The 14,423-nt window shown below is 37.3% G+C and overlaps 1 protein-coding gene across 2 annotated transcripts in view; it reads left to right on the forward strand.

Annotated features, from left to right (window-relative positions):
* The window catches only part of ADAMTS2 (ADAM metallopeptidase with thrombospondin type 1 motif 2), a 445,301-nt gene that overhangs the window by 372,347 nt on the left and 58,531 nt on the right, over positions 1–14,423 (forward strand). For both annotated transcript variants that reach the window (XM_074291805.1, XM_074291806.1), the window contains exons 6-8: positions 5,748–5,904; positions 12,404–12,509; positions 14,120–14,263. In XM_074291805.1, coding sequence (XP_074147906.1) covers positions 5,748–5,904; positions 12,404–12,509; positions 14,120–14,263 — 407 coding nt within the window. The remainder of the gene's footprint in view (positions 1–5,747; positions 5,905–12,403; positions 12,510–14,119; positions 14,264–14,423) is intronic.

Below are 14,423 nucleotides of genomic sequence, written 5' to 3' on the forward strand. Positions count from 1 at the left end.
TGTACTTTACAAGGTTATTTTGAGGGTCAAACAATATTATTTAGGCTACTCTATGTAGCCTAAAACTGCAGTAAAACTTCAGGAACAGCTTGTTTTTGTAAGTGACTTGTATAAACTGCAATGTACTATAGAAATGCTGTTAACTTGGTGTTTTTAGCAGCCCTTGGTCAATGTTCCATGATCTTAAATGAATTCCTGTCCAGTGCAGGGATCAGGCATGGGAAAAATTTAATTTTGAAGGCATTTTAATAGTTTTTTATTTTGCCAAATATGTGCAAAGATAGTTTTCAACATTCACCTTTGTAAAACCTTGTGTTCCAAATTTATTCCCTTTCCTTCCCCCATGTCCTCCTATCGACAGCTAGCAATCTAATATAGGTTAAACATGCAATTCTTCTAAACATATTTCCATATTTGTTATGTGACACAAAAATAGATCAAAAAGTGAAAGAAAAAACCACAAGAGAAAAAAAAAACAACAACAAAAAGGCAAAAATGCTATGTTTTGATCCATATTCACTCTCCATAGTTCTCTCTCTGAATGTGAATGGCTTTCTATCACAAATTAGTTGGTATTGCTTTGAATCACCTCATTCTTGTAAAGAGCCATCTCTATCACATAATCTTGTTGCTTTGTACAATGTTTTCTTGGTTCTACTCACTTCACTTAGCATCAGTTCCTACAAGTCTCTCCAGACTTTTCTGAAATCAGCCTGCTCATCATTTCTTATAGAACAGTAATATTCCATAACATTCATATACCATAACTTATTCAGCCATTTTCCAATTGATGGACATTCACTTAATTTCCAGTTTCTTGCCACTACAAAAAGGATTGCTGTAAATATTTTTGCTCATATTGGTCCTTTTCCCTTTTTTATGATCTCTTTGGGATACAGACTCAGAAACACTGCTAGATCAAAGGGTATACCAAGTTTGATAGCTCTTTGGGCATAGTTCCAAATTGCTCTCCAGAATAATTGGATCAATTTACAACTCTACCAACAATGCTTTTAATCTTCTGGTTTTGCCACATCCCCTTCAGCATGTATCATTATATTTTCCTTTCATCTTAGCCAATCTCAGAGATGTGAAGTGATACCTCAGAGTTGTCTTAATTTCTATTTTTCTAATCATTAGCGAATTTGAGCACATTTTCATATGACTAGAAAAAGTTTTAATTTCATCATCTGAAAATTGTCTGTTCATATCCTTTGACCATTTATCAATTGGGGAATGACTTGTATTCTTATAAATTTTAGTCAATTCTCTCTATGTATTTTAGAAATGAGGCCTTTATCAGAAACACTATGTAAAAAAATTTCCCAGCTTTTTGCTTCCCTTCTAATCTTGGATTCATTGGTTTTGTTTGTATAAAACATTTTAATTTAATGTAATCAAAATTATTTTTGAAGGCATTTTTAATGTAACCAAGCCAAAAATGGAATGATCAGGTTATTTGGTCTAGAGGGAACTTAAAAGATCATCTAGTTAAATTTTTCAATTTTACAAAGAAGGAAACAAAGATCTTTTGAGGTCATAGAATCCAAGAGATAGAGCTAGAATTGACATCAGAGGCCTTCTAGTCCAGTTCCCTCATTTTATTTATGAGAAAATTGAGACCCATGAAGATTAAATGTCTTGTCTAAAGCTACATAAGCAATAAATATCAGGAATGGGATTTGAACCCAGATCCTTTCATTCCAGAGACAGTGCTGCCTTGTCATGCAGTTTATTGTCAGTTTTGTATATTTGATCATTTCCCATGAAGAATTCCTTCTTAACCAGCTCACTTATTTATCAGTTCATGTATTATTCATTCATGAATGCTTGGGTTTAAATATAGTTCAGAAGGTATAAATAGTGATATCTTATATTTATAACCTGGAACCAATCTAAATTATTTCAGCAAACTTATCTCACTCAGATTCCCCAAGTCCCCAAATAGTTCTTTTGCAGACTCCTGACCACATATTCCACTAGGGCAACATTACAAGGAAGGCTGAGATACTTATTCAGAACCAGACCATATTGAGACTTGTTCCCCTTAAAATGACTCTCTTAAAATACAAAATTATTGAATGAATGTCCCAATTAGGGCTTCTGCCAACCTCTTTAAGATGGGATTTCAGAACAGAGTCACTAGGGAGAATAGGTGTTGTCAATAACAGGAAGGAAAGAAATAGGAGAAAGAAATCACTGTGGCCTAGCCTGGCTATGGGACTTGCTCTGGACAGTGAAAGAGGGATAGGAATCAGATCAATGGAAAAGAGTAGCAGAGGTCATTGAAAAAGGGGATAATAAATTGCAGAGGAAATAATATATATACACTGCCTTCTTCCTTATTCCCCCTCTATTTTCAACTCTAAATCTGACAACAGTAGTCAAATGCATTATTAGTTTTTATTTCACTGCTTTATTTTTGTTATGAGACTTCTCATGAAGTGAGAGTGATCTATAAATGCATACAATGTGAAAATAAAACATCAACAAAACTTGAAGAGAAAAATAAGAGATATGGAAACATACACATCATATTTGGAAGACAGCAAGGAAGCCATTTCATGTATAAGAACGTTAGGTAAGTTAGAATCAAATTATGGCAGACCTAAAATTACAAGTCAAAGATTTTGCTTTTCCCCCCCTAAAAACAATAGGGAGTAATCATAATTTTTCTATAGAGAAATGAAGCTTGTTACTGTTTAGTCATGTTTAATTTTTCATGACCTATTTTTGGCAAAGATATTGGAGTGGTTTACCATTTTCTTCTCCAGTTCATTTGACAGATGAGAAAACTGAGGCAAACAAGGTTAAGTGACTTGCCCAGGATCATACCACTAGTAAGTGTCTGAAATTATTCCAGACCCAAACTCCATCCATTGAGTCACCTTGCTTCCCTGAGATAAAAACATTACGACGGTGGTATGAGAGGTGGATTGGAGGGCTAGAGACTGGAGTCAGAGTATCCAATTAGGAGCTGACTTCTGTAGTAATCTAGTTGTCAGATTCTATACTAACCATGTTGGCAATGGAAGCTGTGAGAAGGGGGTGACTAGAAGAAAATTTTCAAAGACAGAGTGAACCCTGTGCAAATTGTTAAATTTGTGACATTGCAAATTTGAGGTGCTTGTCTTAGAGGAAAAAACTAGACCCAAATAGATAGGCTTGGAGATTATTGTGTAGAGATAGGGAATTTATCAGACCCCTTCCCATAACCACTTTTTGGGTTCAGCTCTTAACTGAAGATACGTAGTATGAACCTTAATAGAGGGGAAGATGGAGGGCAAGAGGGCTATAGAAAGAAGGCTTAGTACAAGAATGGAGAAGCTTGAAGCCATAGAAGAAGCTCAAAAAAAGGTGAGGAAAATGACAGGGAAGGTAGAGTTTCCTCACATGTAAAATGAACGGATAAGACTAGCTCTCAGGCCCTCTCCATCTCTGACATTCTAAAGTCCCTTCTGTCCCCGATGCTCTGTTCTATGTTGATATATATATATACTCAATGGCCTGAAAATTGGTCTAGGATTTTTTAGAATTTGAAACAAAGAACAATAGTGTTATAATAAATGATAAACTTGTTGATTGTAGAAAAACATGGATAATAGAGTATAGGGATAAATTTTTTGACTCTAGTAAAATGGGGCCTAGGCATTATGGAGTACTAAGTTTAAGTACTCTAGAATTTCAATTTTAAATAGCAAAATAAAAAAGTTTTTTCTAATGAAAAAACAAACAAACCATGGATAGACTTGCACAAAATAATGAAGAGTGAAATGAGCAGAACCAAGAAAGCATTGTATATAATAACAGCAATATTGTTTTAAAAATAACACTTTAGTCATTTAACTATTATAAATACCCAAATTAACTACAAAGAACACATGAAGATAGACACTATCTACATTCAGAGAAAGAACTCATAAATAGAAGCATGTATATAGAATGACTTTACATATGTGTGTGTGTTTGTCCAATGGTAGCCATCTCTAGTTTGGGACAGGGAGGAGGGAAGGAAAAAAGGGCAAAAAAGCTACATGACAACTTTATTTTGTAAAAGGTAAAGCAAGCTGTACATAATAATCTCATGTATAATCTTTTTTTATTCTACTATGTTATGGAAATGCTTGTGTTATTTCACAGATTAAAAATAAAATTCAAAAAATAATTCAAAACAAAGAATGGCATAGTTGGAAGAACCTTAGAACATAGAACATAAAACTACTCTCTCTTCTAAGATCTCTTCCACTTATTCCATTAAGTTCTAATGTCTTTTATGATTCTGATTTTGTTTTCTGTATTCCAAAGAGGCTTTCAACTCTGACATTCTGTGGTCTGAGAATGCTCTCATCCTTGGCCTTCCCTATTCTGAAGTATATGCTTCTTTAACTCATTCACATTTTTGCCTTAGGCCTGAATAATGATTTCACTGATACCTACTAAGTTTTTAATCAACCTTGTTTCATCATCAAATATTCTAATACTAAAATTCTTTTTTTTTTTTTCAAGTTGGGACATTCACTTTTTTTATTATAGCTTTTTATTGACAGAACATATTCATGGGTAATTTTTCAACATTGACACTTGCAAACACTTCTGTTCTAACTTTTCTCTTCCTTCCCTCTACCATCTTCCCTAGACGGCAGTAGTCCCATACATGTTAAACATGTTAAAGTATATGTTAAATACAATATATGTATACATATTTATACAGTTTTCTTGTTGCACAAGAAAAATCAGATTTAGAAAGGTAAAAATAATCTAAGAAGAAAAACAAAAATTCAAGAAAACAACAACAGAAAGAGTGCAAATGCTATGTTGTGGTCCACACTCATTTCCCAGTATTCTTTCACTGGGTGTAGCCAGTTCTGTTCATCACTGATCAATTGGAACTGAATTGGATCCTCTCATTGCCAAAGATAGCCACTTCCATCAGAATTGATCCTATTGTTGTTGAAGTATATAATGATCTCCTGGTTCTCTAAAGCTGAAATTCTTAAACCAGGAACTCTGAACTTCTGTAAAAGAAAAGATTTTGCTAATTATATTTCAGTATAATTGCATTAGGTTTTTTGTTGTTTTGTTTTGCAATCCTTTTTTATAATTTTATGCATTTAAAAATGTTATTCTGAGAAAGGTGTCATAGGCTTCATCAGACTACCAAAGCAGTCCATGAGAAAAAAAATGTTAATAATTCCTGTCCTAGAAGATCTTGTGGGTATTGTGTCCCACAGATCTAAGATGAATGAGCAATGTTTTTCTATTGCTCCAAAAAGGAAAAACTATCCCTGTGTGTAGAAATGAGAATGTGAATTTCTACATGTAGTGCTTAGCATACTGTATGGATTCAGGGCTGACTGTATAATTCACAGAAGAGCTTTGGTGGTCATTGTGCACCCAGGGGAACAACGAGGGTCAGAGATGACTGTGACAGAGCATTGCTAGGCTTAGATGATGTGATGGTATCATACCAGATATTGATCTCACAGAGATAAAATATGTGGCAGAAATGCCCTAGAGGCAGTGCTAAGATAGATCACATAGAAATCAGTACTTGTCACTATCTGGGACAAATGTGTCCCTAACTCACAGGGCTGGTATGGAAGTGAATGGCAGAGAAATGTCACATAATAATATTACTCTCTCTTCTCCCTCTCTCTTCACTCTCCTTTCTTTCCTCCTCTCCTTTTCCTCTCTCCTCATTTTTTCTCATCTCTTCTTCCCTTATCTCCTCTCCCCGTTGTTTTTAGTCCATGAGCCTCATAGAGATCGGGAACCCTTCCCAGAGCCTGGAGAACGTTTGTCACTGGGCCTTTCTCCAACGGAAATCAGATACAAGCCAGGCGGAGTCCCATGACCATGCCATCTTTCTCACCAGACAGGACTTTGGCCCATCAGGGATGCAAGGTGAGCCCTTCTTCCTATTGCTCCTAGACTGCCTAGGTGAATGGGGAGGGGGAGAGTAGATGTGCCTTTGCTGCTTCCCATATGGTTTCATCTTCTCTCTCAGGATTAGGGTAGGGGGTGTGCCAAAGGAACCCAGTCACATCGCTTAGTCCCTATATTTGAATGTATAGGACTTGACTTTTGCATCACTCTAGATACAAACCATTTGGACATCCATCCCAGGACTTAGGCTTTGCATATGTTAAGCACTTAATAAATAAACTAATCGCTATGCCCTTGTTAATCTCTGCCCACCTGACCACACTAGCTGGTAAACTGTCATCCTCTCAGCTTTATAGTATTTTTCATGTCATTGTTTTTTCATTTTAAAATGTTCACTTTGAAATCATAGATGTTCTTAGCCCTTGAGCATCTATCTCTTTTTGTCTATCCATTGCCCAGTGTAAAGATGAAGGTCCTATAAAGGATAAATAATTATAAGAGAAAGACTAAATTATGCTACAAATAATAGTCCAATTAAACAATAGTCCAAGAAAGCTAAATGTTCACCTTGTCATACACCAGCAGAATTGTCTGAAGCTCAACTTATTCCCTCTATAGTTGAGCTCTGAGCACCTTAAGAGACTCACTACATGAGACCTCTCCTCTTCAACAGTATGGCAAGAACTCACATTTGCCTGCTTTGTGGACCCTGGTACTGTCCACCTTTGGATTTCTTCTCCTTAACATTTGTCCAGTTGTGAAAAGTTCTGGATCCTGGCCAGTCAAGCAGGGGCACCTTTCCTTTTCCCCAAATCTGTCCCCATAGGATCACTTCATCAGTAATTCTGTGGTTGGACATCATCCACACCACAGAAACTTCACAAAAACAAAACAAAACAAAATTGCCACCTAGCATAGATTAATTATGTTTTATACTCCTAATCAATTTTTCTATGTTCACAAAGAATATTTCCTTTTAAATATTTTTTTTCTTGTGAACCCATACCCCTCCTTCAGTTCCTCATATCCTCTGGCCAGTCTTGAGGTAATGAGACTCTTTAAACTTAATTTGACTGGTTCTTGGGTGACATTGCCAACACAATTTCCAGACTCATTGCCAGGTGTCATCATCAGAGTGCCTCCTATAGCACAATGTAAACTCAGAATACAACTGCAGTGAAGTTAAAATTTGACAAAAAGACATCAAGCATGTTGAGTACAATATCAAAAGCTTGAGGTCATCAGGGGTCTACAGAGGCCATCTAGTCCAACTGAAACTTAAAAGAAGCATCTCCTCCCTCTGCAACATACCTAGCAAATGGTCATGGAGCCTTTACCTAAAGCCTTTAGTGAAAGAAAACCCACTACCTTCTCATTCATCTATATTTGAGATAATTCCAATTATTAGGATTTCCTTCTTTTAAATGTGTGTGCTTTTTTAATATTACAAATATTTATAGATTACTCCTCTTTCATGAGAGGCCTCTTGTAACAAACTAAAAGAATTAGGTAAAACTAATAATACAGTGCAAATCGCATAGCCCTGTTTGCCTCGGTTTCCTTATCTATAAAATGAGGTGGAATTGACAAATTGCTCCAGGATCTTTACCAAGAAAATCCCAAGTGGAGTCATGCAGAGTCATACATGAGTGAAAGACTGAACAACAAAAATAACATAGTGATTTCATCTGAAAGTGCTTACACCATGTCACATCTCTCGTGCACTGCCCCTTTTATATATTACTGTTTTTAAAAAAAAAATTGAAATCTATCTTCTCTCCCTCCTAAGAATAAACTTACATTTATATCACTGCAACTTCTTCCCCCATTCTCACTTTTGCCCTATGTACCAAGCATGACATCTTCGACTTTACAAACCTTCAAATTCTTGAAGGTAACCCAATCTCTTTGTCTCTTCTGAGTTTTCTAGAGAGGATTTTTAGAAAGACATGGATAAGAATTAAATGAAATGAAAAGGTATGGATGGTCCTAGTGGACTACTGGTCACAACAATGAAGAACTCATGAATCTACTTCAGAACCTCTTTTTGTAGCATCAAGTCCAGATAATGCTGACTTTTGGTGACAAAGTTGATAAGTGTCTATTGACTTTTCTGCTTTCCCTAAGTCCAAGCCTTTTCTTGGTGAACAGGCAATGATCTGACTGCAAGTCAGCATGGCAACTGGCCCAGAATCACAAAACTAGGAAGTGTCTGAGACTGGATTTGAATTCAGGTCTTTATCTATGGTTCTATACTTATGTGCTTGATTTTTTTAACTCCAATACAGGACTCTGCAATTATCCATTGATTGTATTAATTTTATCCCACTAGATTTGTCCTAACATTATTCCCATTGAGGCATTTTTGGACACTAGTTCTGTCATTTGCATAATCATAACTCACATTTACATAGTAGGTTAAATTTTACAAAATACTTTACACATGTCACCTCATTTGGGACTAGCAACAATGCTGTGAGAGCCACTCTCATTATGCCATTTTACATGTCAAGAAACTGAGATTCAGAGATGGTTAGGTCACTTATCCATGTTCACATAGATTTTAAGGTTCTGATGTGGCATTTCAATCTAAATCTTCCTTACTCTAGGTCCAGTATTCTTTGCAGTGTGCTGTGCTAAATTTACTAACTGTATCTTCCTCTGGGGTAGTTAAGGTTGAGAGCTGCCCTCAGGGGCAGATTCATTTTGGAGGTTGGGTCAATGATGGTCTCTCCAGAAGTGTTGAATGAAGGCAGGCTTTTCTGGATTTTTCTCTCACTCCATAAGAGAACCAGAGAGAGTCAGGTTGTTCCTCATCTTCTCTTCTATAAGCTGTCTCATTTAAAATGGTAAGACCTTAAGCAGGGACTGTAGGTGATTCTGGGCACATAGTACGTAGCCATCATTCCAGGAATGATCACAGTTAATTGCCCTAGTCCCAGAGACCCACAAGGGACAGCTTGAGACCAGCCATGCCCATCACTTCTGGCCATTAATGGAGATGTTGGTCACTTGGGCACTAATTGTTCATTTGGACACTAATTGCTTGGCTGCTCTGTATTTGTGTCCAGTAATCTCAGTTATCATTCACAAATTAGCAAAGCCAAAATCAAGCAGAGCTACTAAATGTGCAAGATCTGAGGAGGTATAGATTTGAACAAATCAACAAGGGGCCTGCAGCTCCAATTTTCAAAGATTAAAAAAAAAAAAAAAAAAACCCTCCAACTAAGAAGAGTCACTAAGTCCAACCTATAGGATCTTGGCTAGAAAAGGCCCTTGGAGATCATCTAGACCAGCTTCTGGGCAAGAAAAGGAGCACTAATTTGTTCCAGTTCTATAGGTTATAAAAAGAACTAAGATTAACTCAAATTCTAGATGACATTGAATAGAGAGAGAGCTCAGCCTGGAATCAGCAAGATTTGAATGCAAATTTAATCTCAGTCATGGACTAACTGTAAATCTGAGCAAGTCATTTTACCTCTGTTTGCCTCAGTTTCTTTATCTATAAAATGGGAATAATAATAGCACCTACCTCCCATATTTGAAATAGGAGTATCGAATGTGTAGAGAAGGTTATGAATGCACTGATTTTAGTCCCTGGGAAAAGCAAAATTATGGTGCTTCACAGTTTATATTAAGTACAAAAATCTTGCATGTGAGCATTTGCCCACAGATGGTCTATGGTTTCATCCCCCACCTGATTTAGCCTTCCTCTGTAGGTTTTCTTAAGCATTCTCTGCTTACCTTAGTACTTTAAGGATCATTAACTCCATCGTGTTGGACTCCATATCACAGTCCTCTTTACATTTTAAGTAAATGTAAAGCAGCCCTAGCCTGCCCTACTGATCATAAACTTCTCAAGCCTTAGGCTGGGCCACTGGATGTATTCATAATCCCTCAGCAGATCTATATTCAAAGCCCTTCTCATATAGTAGGAGCTTTGAGAATTTGCTCTGTCCTAGCAAAGCTAAAAAGAACCCAGCTTTACCTTTACTCCACAGAGGCATCAGCAAAAAATGGAGTTGATGCCCCAAGGAAACAATTTGAAAGGAGAAGAATAAAGTCATCTTACAATGATGTTCCTAACAGTGCTGTTTGATCTTGGAGAAAAAAAAAACAAACCTAAAAATACTCCAGATGCTCCTGTACTACAAGACTTGCTAAACAAATACTGGAATATTAGTACAATGGTGCCTATTGAGCTGTGAAAAATAAAAAAAAGTGTGAACTGTGACAGTGAGTGGAAATGTCTAAAGGAAAAAATATTCTGGAAAAGATGTAGAGCCCAAGAGATTTTACAATAATTATAAAATAATAACAATAACTCACATTTCAGACAAACTTTTGAAAGTAACATTCCACAGTAGACTACATCTTTGCCAATACATAATGGACTGAAAGAGATGTAGAAAGTGCAAACTCCTAGTGTACCCTATTATGAGATGGCTTTACAACATCATTAGACTCATTGGAGAAAAACATCATCCCAATGCTTCTCTTTCAACAAGATGCCTCCTATGTATATGTTAAAATTATAGAAGATTCCTTGAAAGATATTACAAAGATTCTCTTGTTCAACAATCCTCTGATTGTTGAAAGTAGAAGAGGCTTAAAACAAGGAAGTACACGTGTAACAAATCCACTGAACGGCTCAAAGACAGATTCCAATTCATAGAGTGATTCCCCATTCTTGAAAGATCCATCAGAAGCTCCAATTTTAAGTGACTGCATCAAACATGAGGATGAATTTATTAGATGAGATATAGGAGCTTAATCACCCACACAAGAAAAACAAGTGGATGAAAAATTCTTCTCTTCCAGACTATAGAAGACAACTATATTGACAGCTTCTAGGGTTTATCCATCTGGATCTGACTTTTGAACAGATGCTACAAATGGAAAATAGATTTAACCTAAAATTGAGTTGATAAAGAAAATAAGCTGAGTATCTTTGGTAAATCTCAGAGTTCTCTTAATGACCCAACATTTCTCCTAAAATAAAAGCCCATCTATTTAATACGGATATTCTAGATTGTGTGGCAGCAAATTATGGAATATGACAGTCTCTGAAAAATAAAAGATGAGTAATACTCATGAGGCAATGGAGGGGTATATAATGGGTATAAAGTGGTGACAATGTGTTACAAACAAGAAATTAAGAAAATATAAAGGACATTAGTGGAAGAAGAGAGGATAGACTGAGAGAGTGAGAGAGAAGTGAGGGGGACCACCAATGTCCTCACTGATGTCCACATGCTGTGAAGACAGTCGGGATGTTGGGCAGAAATATTTATTAGTAAGTCACCAATTCACTTCCTTTTTATGAACCAACTCTTTCCAAATCCCTGCCTTGACTTTGTGGTTTTCAGTAATTTCCTAGATAGAGTTCCCATTGAGAAGTAGGGTAAGAGTTTGCCTTGCCAGGTAACTTTTCTCTCATTTTTGTCTACTTCATTATTCTGTATGAGGTTTTCTTATGTCAGTTATCCATCACTCTGTTATTATCATTATTATTACTTCTAGCCAGGATAACAGCTCCATAGGGTCAAAGCCCTGCCTACCCTTCTTGTCATTGTATTTAGTCTGGTCTTAGTGTTCCATGTTCCTGCATATTTCTCTTCCTTTCCAAGAAAAAGTGTCATAGCTCTGTCAACACAAAATAGGCAGCGCCACAACTATTGGAAACTTTGGAGTCCTTTTATATAAATTCAGAATAACTCTAGCCCATTGAAGATTTAATGTTTTCTAACTTACTTCCTAAATACTTCCTCTCACTCCAAAACACATACCTCAGAGATTTCTTCTGGCAGCTATAGGACCCTTTTTACTTAGTCTGCCTAACCAAAAATTAACTCAGCCACTGTGATTATAGCCTTATTTTTCTCTTCCCTCTGCCAATTCCTGCACATTGTGCCTCCCCTTCAATTCTTTTAGGGCATCAAAAAATGCTTGTGCATCCCATTTGTCTGTCTACTTTCCAGTATTTCCTTCAATGATTGGATCAGAACATGAAAAATATCCCAGACTTATATAAATCTTTAGAAAGTATAGAAAATATTTATTCCCAGAAGGGTAAAGCCACCTATATGTGAGGAAAGTACCCTTTTCCTTTAAAAGAGCTAAGACTCATTTACATAATATATCTATTTTATAGATGATGAAATTGACACTTTCCTAACATGCTGGACACTATAAAATATTTACATACCTAATCATAAAGATCAGAAGAAAATCAGGAAAAATATAAGTATAAAAATTTAGCATCCAAAGGTTCCCTGTGTGTTCCTAGAGTGTGCGGCCACAGCTTTGTCTCTCGCCAAGATTCTCAGTCTATGAGGGCCCCCAGCACAGCTGAAGCCTCTCAGTAGACCTACCAAGATATTGGCATTTGGACAGCAGGTCCCGTCCCAAGCCTCGCTCAGCATATCCCCTCTGAAGCTCAGCCTCACTGAGCTAGGCACCTGCCCTGGGTCCCCTGGGAACCGAAATGGCTTTTGCTCCTTGCCCTCCCTCCCAGGCTATGCCCCGGTCACTGGAATGTGCCATCCCGTCCGCAGCTGTACCCTGAACCATGAAGATGGATTTTCCTCTGCCTTCGTGGTAGCCCATGAGACTGGCCATGTGTAAGTAGAGATCATAGCTATTTTTTTCCTTTTTGGTTTGGGAGAACATGAACCTAAAGAGCCATTTGAGGGTGGAGCTTCTGCCTAGGGAATAATTTGGGTAAAGGAGAATAATCTAAGACCAAGGTGTCCAATATTTAGTCTTCAGGACATCTATTTTTATACTTGCCTCTGAGATTATCTGGAAAGGTTAGGGATAAATCATTTCCAGAGGTTAACATTCCTCATGGCATCTGGTTGGAGAAGGTAGTTGGGAACCCAAACCAAAGAATTAATCCCTTCAGGAAAGGCTCTTAAACACTGTGAGAATGTTCATGGTGTCAAGTATGTGTAAGGTCAGTGAGGAAGATAGGCAAGCTGGAGAAGAATAGTCTTTCCCTTCATTTCCTGATAATAATAGCATTGCCCCTATATCTTGAAGGGGAGGGGACGTGTTGAAATCTCTGATAAATCGAGACTGATCACAGTGTCCTACAAACTATAACCAATTAATCCTGATTTTTTGAAGTATCAACACTAATGAAACCAAAATTTCAGTAGAAGTTAAAAGAACTTTGTTAACTTGTGAATTTCACAAGAGCATTATATTCCTTTTTTTTTTTTTTTTGTGCTTCTTTCCACTCCCATACCTCATACTCTGAATAGGATCTTATATATAATAAGAGCTTCATAAATGTTTATTGCATTCTTATTAAAGTTAGGGGGCTCACTCCTATATCAGTTTTCTAATTTCACTATTGAAATAGCAAAGTGATAAAGTAATATGTACTTGGAAATCAGATAATCACAAACCATTAGAGAGAGAGAGAGAGAGAGAAGAGACTTTGGAGACCTTCTAGTCCGATTCTTTCATTTTATAAATTAAAAAACTGGCATCCAGAAAAGTATCATATGATTATAGAATTGGAAAGGCTCTTAGAAATCATATGATCCTATTCCCTCATTTTTACAGGCAAAAAAACTGAGTTTTATAGCAGAGAAGGACCATGACTCATTAGAGGTCTCACTGTTAATGAATAGCATAACCAGAATGTACGCTCTTTTGCCCCAAGTCCAAATTGGCCACCAGTAGGCCACAGGCCAAGCCCCATTTGGTCATTGTTTGGGTCCTGGTTGACTCAGTTTTCATGTGAATAGTAGTCATCTCTGCTTTGGCAGGAAATACTTAGGGTCTTCCCCTCCTAGCTTCATTTATTTAGTTAGTTAGTTTTGGGGGACTAGGAAAAAGAGGAGATTCTCTGCCTCATTTCTTACTCAGCCTTAATCACTGAATGGGTGCAGCCTCAGTCAAACTGAGATTTGTTGAAGACCTTAGCTTAAAAGGGCCATCTCCATTTATCCTGATCTATATCTGGCCACTGGACCCAGATGGCTCTGGAGGGGAAAGTGTGGCAGGTGACCTTGCCCACCCCTCTCTCATGTCAGCACCATTTCCCTGATGCTCTGTGCTCTTCCAGAATGCAGAACAAATAGCAATAGCTCTTTCCACATGCCAAACTTCTCCCCTTTTCAAGCAGCAGTCCACTGAAAGTATTAATCTCAGGTCCTGTGTCTCTTCTTTATGAAAAGTAAAAATTGCCGGGTCTCTCCTCTTCTTACCTTTGTTCCAGCTTAGGGATGGAGCATGATGGCCAGGGCAACAGGTGTGGTGATGAAGTGAGGATGGGCAGCATCATGGCTCCTCTGGTCCAAGCTGCCTTCCACCGCTTCCACTGGTCCCGGTGTAGCCAACAGGAGCTGAATCGCTACCTCCAGTGAGTGATTATGAATGATAATCCTTTTGTCTTTTCAGCTGCTGCTCCTAAAAACTCCTGCACACTAGGAATCAAAGCTATTTACAGAGGGCGTGAGTGACCAGAGGAGGCTCATACTGGTATCATGTTATTAGGACATGCTCATTTTCTACTTAGGATT

This window comes from Sminthopsis crassicaudata, chromosome 2, assembly GCF_048593235.1.
Source record: "Sminthopsis crassicaudata isolate SCR6 chromosome 2, ASM4859323v1, whole genome shotgun sequence".
NCBI classification, from domain to species: domain Eukaryota; kingdom Metazoa; phylum Chordata; class Mammalia; order Dasyuromorphia; family Dasyuridae; genus Sminthopsis; species Sminthopsis crassicaudata.